This window comes from Bufo bufo, chromosome 5 (genome assembly GCF_905171765.1).
Source record: "Bufo bufo chromosome 5, aBufBuf1.1, whole genome shotgun sequence".
Taxonomy (NCBI): domain Eukaryota; kingdom Metazoa; phylum Chordata; class Amphibia; order Anura; family Bufonidae; genus Bufo; species Bufo bufo.
Window position 1 is genome coordinate 126819010 of NC_053393.1, and position 23775 is coordinate 126842784.

The window sequence follows — 23775 nt, forward strand, 5'->3', positions numbered from 1 at the left end:
GTGAATGGAGAGATGAGATATGCCATCAAAGTCTGAGATGAGGCAACCCCTTTAAGGACATTATATCTAAAATACGTATTATAATTTTATATATATATATATATATATATATATATATATATACATACAGCTATGCCTGATCTTGCAGACACATGGAGAAAAAAGACATTACAATAATCATGCACATGTTTGCATTTGCTCTACAGTAACCGCTAGACTTGAACTATAGTCAGCATCTAGTACACTTACATGAGAGTTTAAGCACACACCCCGGAGACCTTCAAATTATCTACTATTACAACTCTTTGCTTACATTGGAACCTCATCTCATACCTATGGACTACGGTCAAGGCCATTTCTGCAATGGTCTAGGATGATTTTTTTTTTTTTTATTATTAATTTTTACAGATACCTGTGAAGACTGCAAAAGGCAAGCTACCCATTGGTTGTGGAGTTAATCAATACCTTTTCATGGCTACTAGAGTTCAATAGTTAAACAGCCCCCTTGAGTTCTGGGTGTATATAAATGGCGGCCACTTTCCTGCAGTAGCAGTGCTCTTGGCTGTTAGCTAAAAGTGCGCTCATCCTTTCAATCCCTATCAAGGCAAAACCTGAAAAGATGCTGACTATTTCACTGATATGGGGAGTAGTTGTGGCTGTGTGCTGCTTCTTCTGGCTTATTGTTGGCATTAGAAGACGGTAAGAAATTAATGATTTTAATTTTTTTTAAAATATATTACTAGAAATGTATTGTCCTTTTATTTTTAATGTTTAATATCTAGAGCTAATGATTACCGGTAAATATAATTGCCTAAAAATAGATATAAAATATTGAATAAAAATTAGAAAAAAAATTAATTGCTTATTTTCAATATGTAGAAATAACCTTAGAAAAAAAATGATAACCTCCCCAAGCCACCTTATCAAATATTTGCCTTCAGCTGTTTATTTGACCTACTGTGGTCAGTACAGCATGCATTTGGCAAAAAAAAAAAAAAGACAGCTAAGTAAATAAGGTAACCGAGCAATGTGAACATTCAGGATGATTATATAAGGGTAGATGTTACATTGAGCTAATGTATCTATATGCATATTTGCTTTTATCACTTCAGACAACCCGGAGAGCCGCCTCTGGAAAATGGCTTAATTCCCTACCTTGGATGTGCCTTGCAGTTTGGTGCCAACCCTCTAGAGTTTCTCCGATCGCGGCAGAAAAAATATGGAGATGTCTTCACCTGTAAAATTGCTGGAAAATTTGTGCACTTTGTGACTGACCCATTTTCGTTTGATGTTGTAATGCGTCATGGGCGTCACTTTGATTGGCAGAAGTTCCACTATTCAACATCTGCCAAGGTAACCACCATTTTTTTTTTACAGTAGAATACTTTACTATTAGATAATCTGTTTAAATGTTATCTTAATGAGCCATGTTGTTAAATTGTAAAATGACGTCAAATGGAGATTGAAATAATACTTTTATATCAGTTATAAACCATTATTTCATAAGTTATTACATTTATTTTTGATTGGATTTCCTTGGGTGTATACAGTTAGGATACTTTCACATTAGCGTTTTTGCTGGATCCGGCAGGGTTCAGCAAAAACACTTCCGTTACTGATAATACAACCATCTGCTTCCATTATGAACGGATCCGGTTGTATTATCTTTAATATTGAGTAAAGTATAAAGAATAAACGTTACTTAAAAAATACCTTTAATGATAGAGTAATGGGTATTGGTACGGCGGTACCTAATAACTAATAATAAGTGATGTAATCCTCCAGAGGAGAAAAAATGGAATGGCAACGGGAGAAAGAAAAATCAAAAAGAGGATGATCAGGGGACCACAGGGGATACTCACCCTGTAAAACCCTAGTCTATCCTCAGCCCAGGGTTGCCCCCTAGTGGTGGAGGTTCCCTGTCCCTGTGCCTACTCCTAGAGTATCCCTGTTAAAACCCTATAGATATGGGATATAACAAATACCAAAAAGATAGAAAATCAACAAAAATAGTGATATATAGATATATGGATAGTGTCTAGTGTACCGCTGGTAGTCATACACCAACACTTCCTTCATACAGAAAAAAACTCATTATCTTTAATATTGCCAAGACGGATCCGTAATTAACTCTATTGAAAGTCAATGGGGGACGGATCAGTTTTCTATTGTGGCAGATTGTGGCAGAGAAAATGGATCCGTCCCCATTGACTTGCATTGGGGTAATGCCGGATCCGTATTGGACGGAAAGCAAAATACAACACGTTGCGGTTTGCTCTCCGGTATAGGAACGCAACTAAACGGAACGGAATGCATTTTGAAGCACTCCATTCTGTTCAGTTTTGTCCCTATTAACAATGAATGGAGACAAAACTGAAGCGTTCTTTTCCGGTATTGAGACCCTATGACAGATCTCAATACCGGAAAACTTAAACGCTAGTGTGAAAGTACCCTTAGAAGCATAGGGGGACTTACAGTTAATATGGGCCGCCGTACAAGGTCCATTCTCATAATTTTGCCGTGGCCATGAACCCCACTGGTTCTCTGCTAAATGTAAAACATATTGCAGTCATGTTTTTGCTTTTTCTGTATATTTCCCTCCAATTTATATTAATTAGAATAAACTTTGTTTTTTGTCAGGCATTTGGACACAGCAGCATGAATCCTGTTGATGGCAAAACCACTGAAAATATACATGAAACATTTAAGACCATGCAGGGAGATGCCCTGGACCCGATGATTTCTTCCATGATGGAGAATCTTCAACATGCAATCTTGAAGTCTGTGGCATCCAAAGAAAAAGAATGGTCCAAAGAGGGTCTTTATGCCTTCTGTTACCAAGTAATGTTCGAGTCTGGTTACTTAACCCTTTTTGGCAAAGAGTTGAACAATAACAATGACACAAGTTTAGCTAGAGAGGAAACACAAAGAGCCCTTATCCACAATGCCATTGAAAACTTCAAAGAATTCGACAGAATTTTTCCTGCGCTAGTAGCAGGTCTACCCATACATGTCTTCCAATCAGCTTACAGTGCCAGGGAGAACCTAGCAAAGGATCTGTTCCATGAGAATCTCAGGAAAAGAATCAACCTCTCAGACATTGTCAGCCATAGGATGTTCATGAATGACACCGTTTCCACTCTAAACGATTCAGATAAGGCAAAGACCCACTTGGCGCTCCTCTGGGCATCGCTAGCTAACACCCTTCCTGCAACGTTCTGGAGTGTCTACTACCTCCTTAGGTAAGAAAAAAAAAATCGCTGTACCCCTTTAGCTTGCCTTGTTTTATCCAAGTATTGTATAATACCTGACTCATGTCTGAATAGAATAAAAAAAAAATTGAACTATGATTTTACAGATGCCCAAAAGCAATGAAGGCAGCCACCGAGGAAATCAGCCAGGCTTTGACAAATGCTTCTCAGAAAGTCACCTTTGATGACAAGTTCATTTTTCTCAATCGTCATCAGCTGGAGGAGATGCCGGTTTTAGGTATGTCTCATAAAGGTGATAGGTAATCCATGCTTGCTCAGCTTGTTCTATAAGGGTACTTTCACACTTGCGTTGTGAGGATCCAGCAGGCAGTTCCGTTGCCGGAACTTCCTGCTGGATCCGGAAATCCGTATGCAAACGGATATCATTTGTAGACGGATCCTGATGCGGATCAGTCTGACAAATGAATTGAAATTCTGGATCCGTCTCTCCGGTGTCATCCGGAAAAACGGATCCGGAATTTATTTTAATTAGCATTTTTAAAGTTTTTTGAGAAACACTTGGTACCGGATCCAGCATTAATACATTTCAATGGAAATTAATGCCAGTGTTCCGGAATTTGGGCCGAAGAATGTAAATTAATGCTGGATCCGGCATTCCGGCAAGTGTTCCGGAATTTTGGCCGGAGAAAAGCTGTGGTATTTTCTCCCTCCAAATACCGTAAGAGGGACTGAACTGAAGACATCCTGATGCAAACTGAACGGATTGCTCTCCATTCAGAATGCATTAGGATAAAACTGAAGCGTTTTTTTCCGGTATTGAGCTCCTGTGACAGAACTCAATACCGGAAAAGAATAACGCTAGTGTGAGTACCCTAACTATTCCTAAATTAGATTTGTTCTGGTCGTTCCCTACACAGACAGCATCATCAAGGAATCAATGAGGCTATCCAGTGCATCAATGAACATCAGAGTGGCCAAGGAGAATTTTACCTTACAACTTGAAGAAAAGGGGGTATATGGCATCCGTAAAGATGACATTGTCGCCCTCTACCCACAGACCGTTCACTGGGATCCTGAAGTTTATGAGGACCCCATGGTAAGTATTACATTTTCCAAGACCTTTGTGTGGCCTATAGGATAGCTATAAATTCTTTGCCTGTTGTTATTTCCAGAAAGCATAGAGAAGTCCACCATTACTAATTTATGAATATCAGGATCAATACTTATATGTCTGTATCTTTATTTTTCAGGTATTCAAATATGATCGTTTCCTAGATGAGAATGGCAAAGAAAAGACAGATTTTTACCTCAAAGGAAAGAAATTAAAGTATTACTACTTGCCGTTTGGGTCTGGGAGAACCAAATGCCCTGGACGTCAATTTGCCGTGCTTGAGATCAAACAGTTACTGAGTCTCCTGATTTCTTACTTTGATATGGAAATTGCAGATAAAAATGCAAAATGCCCACCTCTAGATCAGTCCCGTGCAGGCCTAGGCATTTTACAGCCCACAAATGATGTTGATTTCCGATTTAGACTAAAAGCTCACTAAATGAAACGACACAAAGTAGATCATCACAGTACACATTGACCATTGCTATATTATGGAGGCCGTCAGGTTTTTATTGTCTTTTGCAACAACAACAATGGGGGAGATTTATCAAACTGGTGTAAAGTAGAAGTGGCTTAGTTGCCCATAGCAACCAATCAGATTCCACCTTTCATTTTCGAAAGTAACAGTGAATAATGAAAGGTGGAATCTGATTGGTTGCTATGGGCAAGTAAGCCAGTTCTACTTTACACCGGTTTGATTAATCTCCCCCAATTTTTGTCATAAAAAAATATGGAAAACTGACAGAACACTAAAGCTGGTGATAGATAGAGCCTTATGGAGTTAGTAGGAATGATGTATATTTGTAGTTATTTTATAATTGTGTATTGTAAGAGATGATTTCAGTGTTGTATCGAGTAAGAATTTATAGTGTTTTAACTATAAATCACATTGTACATGATAATTGTTGATATGAAAATTCCCAAAAGGGTTAGCCGTCTTCAATGAAAGTATAGAAATGAATGTATCTGTTGTATCATACTGTCTGTTTTCTGCATCCAAATGTTCATTACACAACCCACGGCTGTATTTTAATGTATTAACATTTGTATATAAAATGTCTGGTATTTACACTTTTTTCCATAAGAAAACCTTACATTTTGGACGTAGGTCCGTTCTGTAAAACACGTACCTCAAAATAAATTGCTGTTTTTAATACATGCCTTTCAGTATGGGAATTGTTGTGCTGAGGAATGCAGCGTACAAGCAATAAGAACTGAACGCTTCATAAAAAGAAAGCCTACTCATGAAAGAGAGCAGTCTCCCTGTATTATAAGTCCTGAATTAGAGGAGTAGCTATAGGGGATGCAGAGGTAGCATTCACACCCTGGCGCTGGTGTCCCTTCTGCCCCACACACTAGTATTACAAATGGTAGATTTTAGTAAATAGTTCTAATCCACATGAAATGACAATTCTGGAACATTTATTCTTATGACTTTGTTATGCTATTTATCAGTCATTCCTCCTCAAAGTTGATAAGTTTGGATACAACTGGGCGTTGCCGGTTGGGGGTGAAGCTACTGTCTACTCATAAGCAGGACTTGCTTACACACAGTAGAGGTTCCAACTTATTGACATGTTCTAAATCATCACACATCATCATCTGTAAACTAAATTCATACATCTACTATATTTTTCCATAGTCCCTATTATTCCCCTGTGCCCCCCCCCCCTCCCGTAAGGCCAATGCTATATGCAAATTAGAAAGGCCACAGACGGTTGTTTCCATGCACCTAAGCTGCTCTCAGAATGTCCACACTGATTGAACGTTGAATGAAGGAACATGTGTTTAGTTAGCTTTTTAGTTGATAGGATGTGACAGGCAATGTAAATGTGATAACATCTGGTCCTGTCAATCAAAGTGGAGAGATGTGCAGGAGGGAACAGCAGGGTCGTTTCTGTCTCGTTTCTGGACTGATAGCTTGTTGGCGCAAAACACGACCGGAGGCTTGAACGTTGGTTTTAATCTTTTATTGACAGTGCTTTTGGGGTACATAGGGCCCCTTTCTCAAGTCTGTGTGTGAGGAGCAATCTCCTGGGAGCGTGCTGCTGGTCAGAGTAGAGCTGTCTCACTCCACGTGCAGCATCTGAAGCTATTCCAGATCCTGCTTGTGGAGTGAGACAGCTCTACTCTCGCCAGCAGCACGCTCCCAGGAAATTGCTGCTCACACACAGACTGGCCTAGATGATTGCATCGTATAATCTCCAAAAGATTGTGACCTACAGGGATCAAACAGTACTATCTGGTGCCATATAGTATGGTTAGTTTTATGTAGTAGAACCTACTACCACATCAGATCCCAAATATTAGTGTCAACCATATCAATTCCAATATAATAAGGCTTGCAATACTGCCAACGTAGCGCTTGCCATACAGTAGTTCACAATTAATAGCTTCCTCCATAGAACGCAAATCGAAAAAGTTGAAACTTAGTGGGGTATGTATGTTCATGTTACATTACAAATATCTATATGCACAGATGGGTTTCTTTCCTGAATCACGACTTAGGCAGGGTGCTGAATCTCCTTAAAAGAACAGTACTGTATGGAGATTTATTGGCAACGCCCCATGGGAAACAAATATGCAAAGAGGTATCTCTCATGAAAGAGAACCATCTCGCCATCACCACCTATTGGAAGTGGCTCCAATTGCTCCAATGAGGCTCTATGAGTCAAAATCCAACTTTCCAACAAGCCTTGGGATTTGACAAAGGAATATAGTCAATCCAGATATCCATCCATAGACATCTGTTTAAAGGCATTCTGTCATGACATTTTAGGCCTATAACCTAAACATATGGCCAGGTCCGTCCAAATAGCATGAATCCGAAACTGTACTTATTAAATGTGCCTGTGGCTCTATTAGCACATAAAACAGGTTTTTATAACCTGTCATTCACCTACCTAAGGTGCCCAAGGGGACGTCGCTTCATACAGGGTGCCTGGCAGCAGCCATCTCCGTCTGGTGCCCAGCGCCGCCTTCCCACTAGAAATCTCCGCCCTCCCTGTCTATAGTGCCGCCTTCCTCACCTCAGCCCCGCCTCCGCAATCATCCGGTCCCTCAGGTTATGCCTAGTGCGCACGCGCGGGATCTGGCAGAGGGACCGGACGATTGCGGAGGCGGGGCTGAGGTGAGGAAGGCGGCGATTTCAACTGGGAAGGCGGCGCTGGGCACCAGACGGAGATGGCTGCAGCCGGGCACCCTGTATGAAGCGACGTCCACTTGGGCACCTTAGGTAGGTGAATGACAGGTTATAAAAACCTGTTTTATGTGCTAATAGAGCCACAGGCACATTTAATAAGTACAGTTTCGGATTCATGCTATTTGGACGGACCTGGCCATATGTTTAGGTTATAGGCCTAAAATGTCCTGACAGAATCCCTTTAAAGGGGTTGGCTGGGTTCAGAGCTGAACCCGGACAAACCTCTATTTTCACCCAGGCAGCCCCCCTGACTTGAGCATCGGAGCAGTTCATGCTCCGATGCTCTCCTTTGCGCTGCGCTAAATCGCGCAGGGCAAAGGCTCTTTTGTTTACACTAACACACTGCCGGGCGGAGGTTTCCGCCGGGCAGTGTGTTTGGTGACGTCACCGGCTCTGATAGGCGGGCTTTAGCACAGCCCCAGCCGTTTTACTGGCTAGAGCAGCGCTAAATCCCGCCCATCAGTGCCGGTGACATCACCGGGCTCACTGAGCAGCCGGAAGAAGAGGCTTCAGCGCTCCTGCAAGGGACCCGGTACGTCACCGAGTCTAAGAAAAGTTCACTTCCGGCGAAGAATTTTCTATAAGAAAGTGGGCCTTCAGAAACATGTGGAAAAGGTAGGACATGGATGTATGTTATATGTTTGTCTGTCTTGACCTAATGGAACAAGGTCCTCAATCCCGGACAACCCCTTTAGGGGTGCTTGCTGCTCATTCTGGCTGGGTTTGATGCCTTGAATGCGACTAATGCAGAGTGCTGAATTTCCTTAAAAAGACTAGTGCTGTATGGAGACTTACTGGAAATACTCCATGGTATGGAGACTTATTGGCAGTGCTCCAGAGATACCTCTTTGCATATTTGTTTTCCATGGAGCATTGCCAATAAGTCTCCATACCATGAAGTACTTCCAGTAAGTCTCCATACAGGACTGGTCTCTTTAAAGTAGAACTCCCGGCAAAATGTTTCTTCTCTGACCTGCTAGAAAGTGATGTCATGTGACCAACTCTCTGATCTCCAACAGACATAGGACAGAAAGTCATTTACGTCTCTATTCATTTCTTTGAAACTGACACTGAGGCTCTTATAGGAATAAATAGAAAAAATGACTTCCTGTCCATACATAAGATGCTGCGTTATTTGGAGAGTCTGATTGCTGGTCACATGACACAGGTGAGAAGCATAAGGGAGGTATAACTCAGAAATACAGTCACTGGTAGGAAAATTACATTCACTACAGATTACATCATGTACCTTTCTAACAGGTAAAAGAATAAAATTTTTGGTGGGAGTTCTTCTTTAAGGAAAACCAGCACCCTGCCTAAGCCGCATTCAGGAACCAGCACCCAACCAAAATCCCACTCCGTACTGATGAGAGGCAAGCACCCTGAAACAACTGTCTACTGATGGATATCTGGCTTGGCTATATTTCCTTGTCAACACCCAAGGCTTGTTGGAAAGTCAGATTTTGACTCATAGAGAGCCACTTCCAACCGGTGGTGCTGGTGAGATGGTTCTCTTCCTTGGGAGATACCTCTTTGTATTTACTGAATTACAGTAATCAATATATATATATATATATATATATATATATATATATATATATATATAAAATCAAATATAAAGAAATCTGCAATAAGACTGATTTCAATGAGTAGGAACGTGCAGATCTTACATGAGTGTAATAGGGTTGATTACACATATAAAGACTTGAACAGAAATTCATTCCACAAACCCTATCCTATTGACTTGGAATTTATTATTTTGTTTCCATCCATTCCATACAAAAATTAAAATGGTCACTGAGCCTCAAAATTTTGCCAATAAAAAGTAGACCTCATTCAGTAAAAGAAAATTTGTAGGTCTTGGAATGTGGAGGCACAAAATGATTTTTCCCCATTACACATGTTTTAATTCTGCATACACTGTGTGCACAACTATTAGACAAGTCATACTTTTGAGAATTTATTTTATTATTGAACAGCTACAGTGCTGTCGGTCAATCCAAAATATTATTACACCTCTACCCGGAATTTTTAAGAAAGTAAAAGAGAAGTTCTGGCCTTCTTAAGAGAATATCTACAGTAAGTATGCAGAATTATTGGGCAACTATTAGCATGCAGAATTATTATGTAACTAAATGAAAATGGGAAATTTTCCAATTTCACTTATTTATTTTAATCATTTTAATCTGTTAAAGTGAGAATAATATACAAAGAACTCAAAATTTATAAATTAACATTTCTGACGTTTCCAAAAAATCTGTGCCTGATATAGCCACCCTTATTTCAATAACAGTCATAAGCCTTCCATCCATGGAGTTTTTCAGTTTCTTAATCTGTTGACAATCAACTTTTTGTGCAGCAGCAACCACAGCCTCCTAGACACCGTTCAGAGAGGTGGACTGTTTTCCTTTGCCTTAAATCTCCCCCTTAAGAAGGGCCCACAAGTTCTCAATAGGGTTTAGTTCAGGTGAGGCAGGGGCCCATCCCATTATTCTTTCATCTTTAAGAGCTTTACTGGCTAACCATGTAATGGAGTGCTTTGAGAAATGCGATAGAGCATTGTCCTGCATAAAAATCATGGTTTTATTTGAAAGATGCTGACTTTTTCTGTGCCACTGCTTTGAGAACGTGTCTTTTAAAAACTGGCAGTAGGTTTGGGAGTTGATTTTGAGTCCATCTTCAACAGGGAAAGGTCCAACTGCCTCATCATTAATAATACCAGCCCATAGCAGTATCCCACCTCTTGTTCAGTGGCGGTCGGTTTTCAGGCTTCCTTACCTTGGCCATGTCTCTGAGCACTTGTACTTCTGGGCACTCGAGGGAGGCTGCAGTTCTGGAACATGACAGCTCTGGAGGATAATGGGTTCCTGGTTGCTTTTTTTCTTAACATGTTTCTTTCGACTCTTTGGACTAATTGCAACAAAATGTTTGATGGTTATGTGATCACGCCCCAATATCTTAGCAATTTCAAAGAGTGCTGCATCCCTCTGAAAGACTTTTAAAGGGGTTGTCTCATGACAGACAATGGGGGCATATCGCTAGGATATTTATTTATTTAAATGCATTTATATAGGGCTACTATATTCTGCAGCGCTTTACAGACATTAGCAACCAACTGTCCCCAATGGGGCTCACAATCTAAGGTCCCTATCAGTATGTCTTTGGAGTGTGGGAAGAAACCCATGCAAACACAGGGAGAACATACAAACTCCATGCAGATGTTGTCCTTGGTCGGATTCAAACCTAGGACCCCAGCGCTGCAAGGCACCAGTGCTAACCACTGAGCCACTGTGTGTCCCCATTGTCTTATAGGTGCAGGTCCCACTGCTGGGTCCCGCACCTATATTGAGAATAAAGCCCTGAAAGTGAAGGCGGATGCACTGTGCATGCGCAGCCTCCCTCCATTAATTTCCTATGGGGCCAGCGAAAATAACTGAGCGCTGGCTAGGCTATTTCCGTCAAGACCATAGAAGTGAATGGGAGCGGTGGCCGGTCATGCGCGGTGCGCTCCCAATCACTTCTATGGGGAGCTGGCTTGGTGGTGGCCAGACCGGTGTCCTCCAACCACCACCTTGCGGGGCTCCGTTCTTGATATAGGCCACAAGCTCCCTCATTACACAAATACACATCACCTGATATGCTTCAATCCAATAAGCATTTAAGTTTATACAGCTTGGAGTTGGAAAATATGCATAAAAAGTATTTATTGCAGCTGACATTGCTTGTGCATGTTAAGGCCAGCAGCCATGGGTAACCATGGCAGTTCTGTTTTACATGGCCAATGGAGTCCACTAGAATGGAAACTGCTCCAGGTCTGGTTAGCAGGTTCTCTCTCTGACATCTGCTACTAGCACCTAATTTTCTTGCTTTTCTATTTCACAAAAAAGGTAACGCACCCAAAAGAAATGTGGTCTGATTAGACACTGGGTCTTGCCACAAGGCGACATAAAAGTGCTTCCCCTGCTGCCCTATAAAAAATCTTTAAGAGACTACTTTTGAGTAGTGTGGTATAGCTAGACATGCTGCTACAAAGCACTCAAAGACATTTTGCCCAGTTGACAGACTTTGGGGGGGGGGGGGGGGGGGGGGGCACATCTTTGAACTGAGCTCTTAGAAGATGTTGGGAGCAGTGGTTACATGAGGGCACGCACACTGTTAACAGACTCAAGGCAACTCGGACTAACCACCAGTAGAGAGGATGATTTGATCCACCAACAAGCATGAGCAGCTTCCATAGTTTCATAGTTTACCATTCAGACACAGGTGGAACCTTTATTACACACCTCTGACTCTACCTAGACCTGTGATGGCTAACCTGCGGCACTCCAGCTTTGGTAAAACTACAACTCCCAAGATGAATACTTGCTTGGCTGTTCTCAGAATTCCACAGAAATGAATGGAGCATGCTGGGAGTCGTAGTTTCACCACAGCTGGAGTGCCAGAGGTTAGCCATCACTGGCCTAGACCATTTCCAAGGAAAAAACTGGTATTGTGGCACCCATTATGTGCCATTGACAGTCAGCCACCATTGCCTTAGTTTGCAAAGGTGTCATGAACAAGAAACCTGGACTGCTACAGACTGGATCTGTATTGTCTTTAGTAATAATTCCAGGTTCTGTTTGGGAACCGACACCGGTTGGGTTCAAGTATGGAGGCCTTGTGGTGAGTGATTCAATCCTCCCTTTGCTGCGGAGCAAAACATTGCCCCAGTTACTGGTGTGATGATCTGGGAGCCATCACATATGACGGTCACCCCTACTAGTGATACGAGGGACATTAACAGCTGAACGATATATGCAGGACATCCTGAGACCACTTGTTTTTCTTTTGATGGCAGGGATTCCAACTGGCATTTTTCATCAGGATAATGCTTGCCCACACACTGCAAGAGTTTCCCAGGAATGTCTGTAGCAGATTGCAACACTTCCTTGGCCTGCCCGGTTGCCATATACAGTTGCAAGAAAAAGTATGTGAACCCTTTGGAATGATATGGATTTCTGCACAAATTGGTCATAAAATGTGATCTGATCTTCATCTAAGTCACAACAATAGACAATCACAGTCTCTCTAAACTAACACACAAAGAATTAAATGTTACCATGTTTTTATTGAACACACCATGTAAACATTCACAGTGCAGGTGGAAAAAGTATGTGAACCCCTAGACTAATGACATCTCCAAGAGCTAATTGGAGTGAGGTGTCAGCCAACTGGAGTCCAGTCAATGAGATGAGATTGGAGGTGTTGGTTACAGCTGCCCTGCCCTATAAAAAACACACCAGTTCTGGGTTTGCTTTTCACAAGAAGCATTGTCTGATGTAAATGATGCCTTGCACAAAAGAGCTCTCAGAAAACCTACGATTAAGAACTGTTGACTTGCATAAAGCTGGAAAGGGTTATAAAAGTATCTCCAAAAGCCTTGCTGTTCATCAGTCCACGGTAAGTCTCCCTAGGATTGGCTGTCCTGTAAAGATCACTGCAAGAGCACAGCGCAGACTGCTCAATGAGGTGAAGAAGAACCCTAGAGTGTCAGCAAAAGACTTACAAAAGTCTCTGGCATATGCTAACATCCCTGTTAGCGAATCTACGATACGTAAAACACTGAACGAGAATGGATTTCATGGGAGGATACCACAGAAGAAGCCACTGCTGTCCAAAAAAAACATTGTTGCACGTTTACAGTTTGCACAAGAGCACCTGGATGTTCCACAGAAGTACTGGCAAAATATTCTGTGGACAGATGAAACCAAAGTTGAGTTGTTTGGAAGAAACACACAATACTATGTGTGGAGAAAAAAAAGCACAGCACACCAACATCAAAACCTCATCCCAACTGTGAAGTATGGTTGTGGGGGCATCATGGTTTGGGGCTTCTTTGCTGCGTCAGGGCCTGGACGGATTGCTATCATCAAAGGAAAAATGAATTCCCAAGTTTATCAAGACATTTTGCAGGAGAATCTGTTCACCAGCTGAAGCTCAACAGAAGATGGGTGTTGCAACCGGACAATGACCCAAAGCATAGAAGTAAATCCACAACAGAATGGCTTAAACAGAAGAAAATACGCCTTCTGGAGTGGCCCAGTCAGAGTCCTGACCTCAACCCGATTGCGATGCTGTGGCATGACCTCAAGAAAGCAATTCACACTAGACATCTGTAACGGGGCACCAAAGGCGCACTCAGTCTCCCATCAGCCACAGATCTGCTGCTTAGCTTCGGGAGCGAGGATCTGTGTTCGGCCTCGTTCCCAGGGCGGCTTTGCTAGCTGGGAGGCTCCCTGCTCCTAGGTCTGCCTTGAGCGCTGAGCTGATCACTCGGTGCTCGACTTGTCTGTCTGTCGGTCATGTGACGCTGGCCACGTCACATGACCCTCACTCCCCACTACTGCTGGCTACAGGTTGCCTGTGATACTGGTCCATTGGTGCTTCCTTGTTCCTTGGTTCTAGTCTGCGGATGCTTGTTCTGATTCTTGTGACCCCGGCTTGTTCTTTGACCTCGACTTCGTCTCATCCTTTGTACGTATTGCTCTCCTGGATTGACCTCGGCTCTGACTGTTGACTTTACATTTGCCCGCTCCTTTTGTACTCCCGCTTCTCCTCGTTCTGATCCTTGGCTTGTTGACCTTCCGTATCTTTCCTCTGTGCACTTACGTAAGTAAGGGACCGTCGCCCTGTTATGCCTCGTCGCCTAGGGCGGGTAGTGTAAATAGGCAGGGACAGGGGTTGAGGGTGGAGTCAGAGTGCACCCTCTTTCCTTCCTCTCTGTTCCCTGACAACATCCCAAGAATATTGCTGAACTGAAACAGTTCTGTAAAGAGGAATGGTCAAGAATTACTCCTGACCGTTGTGCACGTCTGATCTGCAACTACAGGAAAGGTTTGGTTGAAGTTATTGCTGCCAAAGAACGTTCAACCAGTTATTAAATCCAAGGGTTCACATACATTTCCACCTGCACTGTGAATGTTTACATGGTGTGTTCAATAAAAACATGGTAACATTTAATTCTTTGTGTGTTATTAGTTTAAGCAGACTGATTGTCTATTGTTGTGACTTAAGATCAGATCACATTTTATGACCAATTGGTGCAGAAATCCATATCATTCCAAAGGGTTCACATAATTTTTCTTGCATCTGTATGTCGACAATTATACATTTATGGGACTAGCTGAGATACCAGCTTCAGCAACCTATGAGTGTGGAGTGTGCAGAATCTACAGGCCCAGCTGCAAAATCTGTGGGTAAATGTGCTGCAGGATACCATACAGAACCTGCATGCTTCCATGACAAACTGTATCTGATCTAGTATCCAGGCTGGAGGTGGCCCTACTGGGTACTAAAGCCTCTTTTCAAATTGTATAGTATAATCCAATAAATATATATTTTCACTCTAATATTGTAATCCCTTACATATAAGTTCTCCTGGACGGCTCTATTTACCTGTAATGGTGATGTCACGTCGACAACACATGACTGTTGCAGCCAATCACTAGCCTTGCTGGGTCCACTGCTAAGGTCAGTGATTGGCCTCATTATCATGTGTTGTCGATGTGATATCAACATTGCAACTGGGTAAACAGAGCCTGGACAGGAGAACCAAAGTAGCAGCATGGATCTGTCAGGTGAGTACTTACCTGTTCTTTATTTCAGGTGGATCTTGAGGGCTATCTGGTTTCCTCCTGAAACTGGAGAAACCCTCTAAGTGACATAAATAGTAAGGTTTAAAATGGTGGATAATTACAGTTACAATAAACTGTACAAGCTTTGTCAACGTCAAAAACACCACAGAGACTTCAAGTTTTGTTCTGTGAACAATGCACAGAAGTCTTCTATTCTTACAAACTGTCCATGAATTTACTGATAGTTGGCAACACTGGAGGTAAAGGGGCCTGTACTGAATGACCTACAAAAAATGAAGACGTAAAGATTTTTTTTATAAAAGCTAATCTTCCAGGCGGCTGCATGTTGCCTACTATATATCCTTCACACACGTAGTTACATAGTTACATAGTTAATACGGTTGAAAAAAGACAAACGTCCATCAAGTTCAACCAAGGGATAGGTTGGGGCGCGAATCCCAGAAGGAAGCGAGACTCAGATTTCTACATGTTTTCATAAACATTTATGTTTTTTACTTTTAAGAATTCGTCTAAACCCTTTTTGAAACTGTCCACTGTTCCTTCTGCGACCACCTCCTGAGGAAGTCTATTCCACAGATTCATAGTTCTTACAGTAAAGAAGCTTTGGCGCTTCTGGAGACTGAACTTTTTCTTCTTCGGTCGGAGGCAGAGCCCCCTTGTCTTTTGAGCACATTTTACATGGAACAGCTTTTCGCCGTATTTTTTGTATGACCCATTTATATGCTTGTACAGGTTAATCATGTCCCCCTTAGACGTCTCTTCTCAAGACTAAATAAATTAAATTCTTTTAATCTTTCTTCATAACTAAGACCCTCGATGCCCCTTATCATTTTAGTCGCTCTCCTCTGTACTTTTTCCAGCTGCAGTGCATCCTTTCTATGTACTGGTGCCCAGAACTGGACTGCGTATTCCAGATGAGGCAGCACCAGCGCTTTGTAAAGTGGTAGTATTACATCCCTGCCCCGCGAGTCCATGCCTCGTTTAATGCATGACAATATCCAGGTGGCCTTAGAAGCAGCTGATTGACATTGTATACTATAATTTAATCTACCATCCACAAGGACACCCAAATCCTTCTCTATAAGTGACTCTCCCAGTGCTACATCACCTAGGACATATGAAGCACAGAGATTATTACTACCAAGATGCATAACTTTACATTTGTCCACATTGAACCTCATTTGCCAAGTTGATGCCCAATCACTCAGAGTGTTCAAGTCAGCTTGTAGTTTGTGGACATCTTTCATAGACCGTACAGTTCTACACAGCTTAGTGTCATCTGCAAAAATAGATATTGTGCTATTAATCCCATCCTCAGTATCATTAATAAATAAATTAAATAATAAAGGGCCCAGCACTGAATCTTGGGGTACAGCACTTATAGCCTGGGACCATTCTGAATAGGAATCATTGACCACAACTCTCTGGACATGGTCCTTCAGCCAGTATTCAATCCAATTACAAACTATACTTTCCAAGCCAAAGAATCTTACTTTACTTATACAAGCATCATGTGTGTGTGTGGGGGAGGAGGTGGGGGGATCATCATTTATTTATTTATCGCAATCATATGGTTCAGTTTGTTTCCAGCGGACACTTTGTTATGTTTGCAAAAGTCACATTCGTGGTAAATAAGCCACACAAAACACAATGAACAAATGTAACCTCTAGAAAAAGATACTGACAGTAACCTCAGGTTTATAGCCCTTAAGAAAGGTAACTTTAGTACACTTGTGGAAAGAGAATACACTTCTTTTACTGGCTGTATTTCTCAATCAGTATAAGAAAATCAGAAAATATAATTTATAGAGGAATGTGGCTAGACGCTCAGTCACTTGATACAAAAAATTAATTCTCTTATACAATTGTGCCCATTTTATGCCCCTATAGGATTCTACACATTTCATGCCCATATACAATTTTATCAATTTCTTTGCCATTTCTTTTCATTATACTGGTATTTCCCAAAAGGGATGCCACAGTACTCTGCGGTGCTGTCGAAACTCACCAGGGATGCCCTAACATTCCGGACAGGAATCAACTTAGGCTACTTTCACACTAGCGTTCGGAGCGGGTCCGTCTGATGTTTCATCAGACGGATCCGCTCCGATAATGCAGACGTTTGTATCCGTTCAGAACGGATCCGTCTGCATTATAACTTAGAAAAATTTCTAAGTGTGAAAGTAGCCTGAACGGATCCGTCCAGACTTTACATTGAAAGTCAATGGGGGCGGATCCGTTTGAAGATTGAGCCATATAGTGTCATCTTTAAACGGATCCGTCCCCATTGACTTACATTGTAAGTCTGGACGGATCCGCTTGCCTCCGCACGGCCAGGCGGACACCCGAACGCTGCAAGCAGCGTTCAGGTGTCCGCTTGCTGAGCGGAGCGGAGGCTGAACGCTGCCACACTGATGCATTCTCAGCGGATCCGCCTCCACTGAGAATGCATTAGGGCTGGACGGCTGCGTTCGGGGCCGCTTGTGAGCCCCTTCAAACGGAGCTCACGAGCGGACACCGGAACGCAGGTGTGAAAGTAGCCTTAGGTGGTCTTTCCACTTGTTGTACATATCCTAAAAATGGTGCATTAGCACATCATACACAGTCCTGACACTGGCAGACACCAGGACAATGCCCAGGACCAGTAGCACTGCGTGGAAGGGCAAGGCACAACTCTAAGGAGAAACAGCAGGAGTCAGGTTGCAAGATGGGGCATCACACCCTCTTCCTCTGTCCAAAGTTGAGTTTAGACTTTTAGCACGACAAACAGCCTCACTTGAGTTTCTCAGTCAGATCATTAAAGGGGTTGGCCACTTTCTGGCTACTGTTGACCATTGTGTATGTAGGATTACAATATGGCACTAATATAGCCTTCACTGATCTTCTGTGTGGTTTGCTATATTTTATAAACTATGCCCATTTTTGGGCAGTTCTTCTGAGCTGTCTGCATAGAGGTCCTGTCCATAAAATGGCTGCTGATGGGGTGGATCATATCACTCAGCCTCTCCAATTCGAACACACTGCACCTGTACTAAACCCCCAATAAGTTCTAATGGCAGGTGCAGTGTATTTGACTGGAGAAGGCTGAGTAATATGATCCACCCAATCAGCAGCCATTTTATGGACAGGACCTGTGTGGACAGCACGGAAGACTTGGCCAACAAGGGGTATACCTTATGAAATACAGAAATTAAAGTAAGGCTACTTTCACACTGGCGTTTTGGCTTTCCGTTTGTGAGATCCGTTCAGGGCTCTCACAAGCGGTCCAAAACGGATCAGTTTTGCCCTAATGCATTCTAAATGGAAAAGGATCTGCTCAGAATGCATCAGTTTGCCTCCATTCAGTCACCATTCCGCTCTGGAGGCGGACACCAAAACTCTGCTTGTCCTGACACACAATTGAAGTCAATGGGGACCGATCCGTCTGTAATGACTCCGTCTGAAGCAGATCCGTTTCAATTCGTTTTGATCAGGAGCCATATCATTTTCTAAATGCAGGTATGTATAGAAAATTCTATCTATCTTTCTCTCTTTCTGTATCTCTTTCTATCACCTATCTATCTATCTTACTGGCTGGCATGGGGGCAGATTATAGCACTGGGGGGGCATGGACAGATGGCACAGAGGTGGGGCTGATGGCACGGGGGGGAAGAGGCACTGTTGGGGGGCATGGAATAGGGGAGCAGATTATTACACTGGGGGGGAAGATGGCACTAAATGGGGGCAGATGACAGAGAGGTGTGGCTGATGGCAGGGGGTGGAAAAGGCACTGTTGGGGGCTCAAGGCATGTGGGCAGATTATGACACGGGGGGTTGAGTTGATGGTACTTGAGGGGGGCAGATGGCACTGAGGAGGGGCATATGGCATTGGGGGCTGTTGGCTTGTGGGCAGATTATGTATGGGTTGATGGCACTGGGAGGGGCGCAGATGGTACTGGTGGGGGCAGATGGCAATGCGGGCCGGCAGATGGCACTGAGGGGGGGGCATCAAAAACAAAATCATGGGAATATATATATATTTTTTTTTAGCATCTTCACTAGAAAAAAACTAATTATAAAAGAATTTCTGTGGTGGCCAAGCCCAAAGCTTTTCTAATCAAAAGTAAGTTCTTTCAAATAAATAGTTTATAAATGTGATATCTCTGTCAATGTTGGTGTAAACATGTTCATATAGCGGATTATGTTTCATACAGATGTCTGAAATGTCAGAATATGGTAGAAGAAGGCACCGTAGAATTCAACAAGCGGTAAGTATAACAAGCGACAATTGGATTTTGTAATACAATTACATTCATTGCATCACTAGTGTTGAGCGAATTTTAATCGTGAATATCGCCACTTCGAGAATTTTCGAATATTTATAATATAGTGCTATATATTCGTATTCGCGAATAGTGTTGAATATTCGCGAATTTATCGTGAATATATTACATTGTCGATTTTCGCAATCAAGTAAACAATGACTGGAGATCACGAATTCTCGAATTTGGAAATTTATGGCGAATATTCGCTCATCACTATGCATCAGTATGTGTTTTATTCTAGTCTTCATCATCAACCAGCTCACCCGCTGCAGCACCCTCACCTGCTGGGGCCGAATCACCTCGGGCCTCGGCGTCACCAAGGGGAGGTGGACAAAGCATGGACCAGGGTAGGCAGGAAGCAAGTACCGTATTTTCCGGCGTATAAGACGACTGGGCGTATAAGACGACCCACAACTTTTCCATTTAAAATATAGGGTTTGGGCTATACTCGCCGTATAAGACTACCCCTGAATGCCCAGCCCTCCCTGTCTTCAAGACGATCTTTTCCAGTCCAGGGAACTGACTGGAATCTGTGGATGGCACTGTTATGGGAAGTGGGATCTGTGGATGGCATTGTTATGGGGAGGGGGATCAGTAGATGACACTATATAAATAGCATCTTATGCTATATGTGTCATCCACAGATCCCCCTCCCTATAACAGTGTCATCCACAGAGCCCCCCTAAACAGTGCCATCCACAGATCCCCCTCCCCATAACAGTGCCATCCACAGATCCCCCCTAAACAGTGCCATCCACAGATCCCCCTCCCCATAACAGTGCCATCCACAGATCCCCCACCCCATAACAGTGCCATCCACAGATCCTCCCCATGACAGTGACATCCACAGACCCCCTCCCCATAACAGTGCCATCCAAAGACCCCCCCCCTAAACAGTGCCATCCACAGTTCCCCCCCTAAACAGTGCCATCCACAGATCCCCCTCCCCGAGTATACATTTATTAACTGTAATCCGTAACTTTCAGCCTCATCTCTTTACTAGGGTATCTTACTCTCAGCTCCGGTAACAGGCAGTGCGGGCGGCGCTCACTCACTGACGTCACGCACCTGCGCCGCCTAGTGGGAGGAGCAGGCACGTGACGTCAATGAGTGAGCGCCGCCTGCACTGCCTGTTACCGGAGCTGAGAGTAAGGTACCCTAGTAAAGAGATGAGGCTGATTTAAAGTTAAAGTTACGGATTACAGTTTATAAATGTATACTCCTCTGAGAGGCGGGGCCCTGTATATTCTAACCCCCAGACAAGCGTCCCCGTCACCATGGGGGTTAGAATATACCATCGGATCTGAGTATACCCGGTGTATAAGACGACCCCCGACTTTTGAAAATAATTTCTAGTATTAGAAAGTCGTCTTATACGCCAGAAAATACGGTATATTTCTATATATTCTGTTTAAAAAAATATAATTATGTTTTAATTTTTTTTTTTAGGGTTTTAGGAACATTCACTTAGAGCCGCCAGGCAGGATACCCCAGTCTCCTCCAGAGTTCGTGGGAGAGCCCGTGGCGGTCAGGGACGTGTAAGTATCGAATAAGTAGTTTTAATTTGCTTTTTTTTTTGTACTTTCTATAATTTTTCTTTTTCTGCCAGGGTTCCAGAGTCTCCACCGGGGAAGATAATGAGTTTGTTGTCCCTCACATCGACAACAAACTCCTTATCCAACTGGTGGAGGCGTGTCCCGCTTTATGGGACCACAACGACCGCCACCATGAAGACCATCATCACACCCGGCTGCTCTGGAGGGAGATCAGTGAGTCCTCCATTCACTGGCTGGGGGGATCTCACTGCGGCAGCTCAGAAACAATGCGGTAAGTACAGCAATATGTATTTTTACCACATGTATAATGTTAACCTAACAGCATGCTAATATAATAATTTTTTTTGTTCACAGTTGACAAGGTTATCATTCTGTGGCAGTCAATCCGGGACTGCTTCAAGAGAGATTACAATAAGGAGGTCCAGACCGCGAGTGGATCCGGAGCAACCTCAAGGCCGCCATATATGTACAGTGCGGCCTTGGGGTTTCTATGACGGACGCTGGCGCTAAGAAGTTTTTTTTTTTTTTCCTGAAAATAAATATAAAATTATTTTGCTGTCCTCGCCCTCTGAGAGCAAGTGGCTGTCTGTGACAGAGGAGCGTTTGGCCCCTCTGTTTCTGGCAGCCCCCTACAGTTGGCGGGACAACTGTTCTCTCCCTCTGACTACAAGGGGCTGTATGAGACAGAGGAGCGTTTGGCCCACCCTTTTCTGGCAGCCCCCTACGGTCAGAGGGACAACTGTTATCTCCCTCTGACTGCAAGGGGCTGTCTGAGACAGAGGAGCATTTGGCCTCTGTTTCTGGCAGCCCCCTACAGTAAGAGGTAGGCATAACATAGAACCTGGACGCAGTAATTTTTTTTTTTCTCCACAGAACTGCCAGCAACACTCGGGCGCCTGACCCGGCTTTTGAAGCGGACCCAGAACCGGCCACCACTCCCAGCCCTCCTGTCCATCATGCCCCTGTTCAGGACAATCCTGGCACCCCACCGGGTCCCTCTTTTCAACATACGCTCTCTAATTAGAGACAAAATGTGAGAGCGATGTTGAATAGTAGGAGATCCGATAGGAGCATCAGGAGGATTATGGGAACCTTCTAGAGCATCGGAAAACGATCTATACAACAGCGCTCCCCAACCGCCGGACCGCGGCCCAGGGCCGGGCCCTGGAAGATTGTTTGCCGGGCTGCAGAGGAGAGAGGAGCTGAGACGCCAGGCGCATGCGCACCCGACGCGCACATCAGAGTGGCCAGAGTCAGTGGAGAAGGAGGGAGGGACGGAGGGAGGGAAACCCTCCCATGACGCGGCCGCCGCAGAGCCCAATAAAATGAGCGGGCTCTGACGCTGCCGGCACCACTGCCACCAATGAATGTGTGGCTAATATGTAGGAGGAGGTACAGGGGAGGGTTTACCGCTGCGCCATCTAAACTAATGTGCTCAGCGAACGGCAGCAGCGGCAGCCTCCTCCTCCTGAGTCTTGTGTTCTCAAGTCCCCAGCCATTAGTGCTCTGAAAAGCAGCCGGCGCAGGTACCCATCACACACCCCGTCCCACACACTGCAAGATTATTAGCCTGCCTCAAAATAAAGTCAGGCAAAAAACATGTATCAGGCAGCCAGCAAGATTTGGGGTTAATGTGACTCATTAACCGCAATGTTGCCAGTAGCCATAATTTGAGAAGATGGGGTCACCTATTATTAACCTGAGGTACATGGTGCTATTACATTAGTACCCCCATGTACCTCACATTAAAAGTAAGTGGCCCCAAGCACCTCATCAAATAATAGGCAACATTGGGTTAACCATTAATGAGGGGTACACATGATAAGGTTACTTACTATTAATGTGAGGCACATGCATGTCCAAATTGATAAAACAATGTGCCTCATATTAACAGAAAGTTACTCCAGTATGTACCTGATGCCATTAACCCCATCATTATATAGTGTTATATATTTTAATATGCAACTTGTGTTTTGTTATGCATGTGATTCAGTCAGCGCCGACCAGCACCCCCCTAAGCCCCGCTCACCCCCTAAGCCCCGCCCCAGAACCCCCCACCCCACTCGGTCCCTGGGAAAATTGTCTTACATGAAACTGGTCCTTGGTGCAAAAAAAGTTGGGGACCACTGCTCTAGAAGGTTTTGCCGATGAAATGAGGCGAAGGTTAGATGACTTGGCATGTCCCCCGTACCACACCTACCCCCAATCCCACTCCTTTCACCCATCCCCTTTCCGTCAACCATTCCCGCCATCCGTCCCTTTCCCAACCACCATCCCATTCTCACCCCCCCCCGAGCATGTGTTCAATCTTCCTTCTTTTTCTTCTACACCTTCTTCTCCTCACTATGTCGCTCCCACTTCTTTCCAAACTCCCTCTTCGACACATGTTCGGGAACATTCCAGTTCCGACCCGTCCTCTCTCCACACCCCTCAAATCCCACCTGCATCTTTTCCTGTGTCCCGTCGCTTTTATCCAGCCACTGAAGACAGAGGGGCTAGCGCTGCCATCCAAAGAGTGTCCACCTCTCTTCCCCGTTTTGAAAATGTATAATTTATTTATTTTGTTAATATTTATTTTCCTTATTAAAAAAAAATTGTGATAATTTTTGTAAAATAAATATGCTTACTGTACTTCAGTGTGTGTTTTTTATTTCCTGGTACAGGCTATCCTCAACTTTGGCCACTCGAGCTGTTGGGAAACTAGAACTCCCAGCAACACACAACTTTGCATTTATTATAACGCTCATAGAATTAAA

At 43.6% G+C, this 23775-nt stretch overlaps 1 protein-coding gene across 1 annotated transcript; it reads left to right on the plus strand.

The window, feature by feature from the left end:
* Positions 1–535: 535 nt before the first annotated feature.
* LOC121001649 (cytochrome P450 7A1) lies at positions 536–4953 on the plus strand. The gene is made up of 6 exons (XM_040432826.1): positions 536–699; positions 1113–1353; positions 2641–3242; positions 3359–3489; positions 4130–4308; positions 4463–4953. The coding sequence occupies exons 1-6, from the start codon at positions 620–622 to the stop codon at positions 4760–4762; spliced, it is 1533 nt and encodes a 510-aa protein (XP_040288760.1). The 5' UTR covers positions 536–619; the 3' UTR covers positions 4763–4953.
* Positions 4954–23775: the final 18822 nt, after the last annotated feature.

Excerpts from the sequence above, each read along its gene's own strand:
- LOC121001649 (XM_040432826.1), top strand. The coding sequence starts at position 620 with ATGCTGACTATTTCACTGATATGGGGAGTAGTTGTGGCTGTGTGCTGC. Across the intron at positions 700-1,112 it reads ATTGTTGGCATTAGAAGACG|ACAACCCGGAGAGCCGCCTC; the intron begins GTAAGAAATTAA and ends TTATCACTTCAG. Across the intron at positions 1,354-2,640 it reads ACTATTCAACATCTGCCAAG|GCATTTGGACACAGCAGCAT; the intron begins GTAACCACCATT and ends GTTTTTTGTCAG.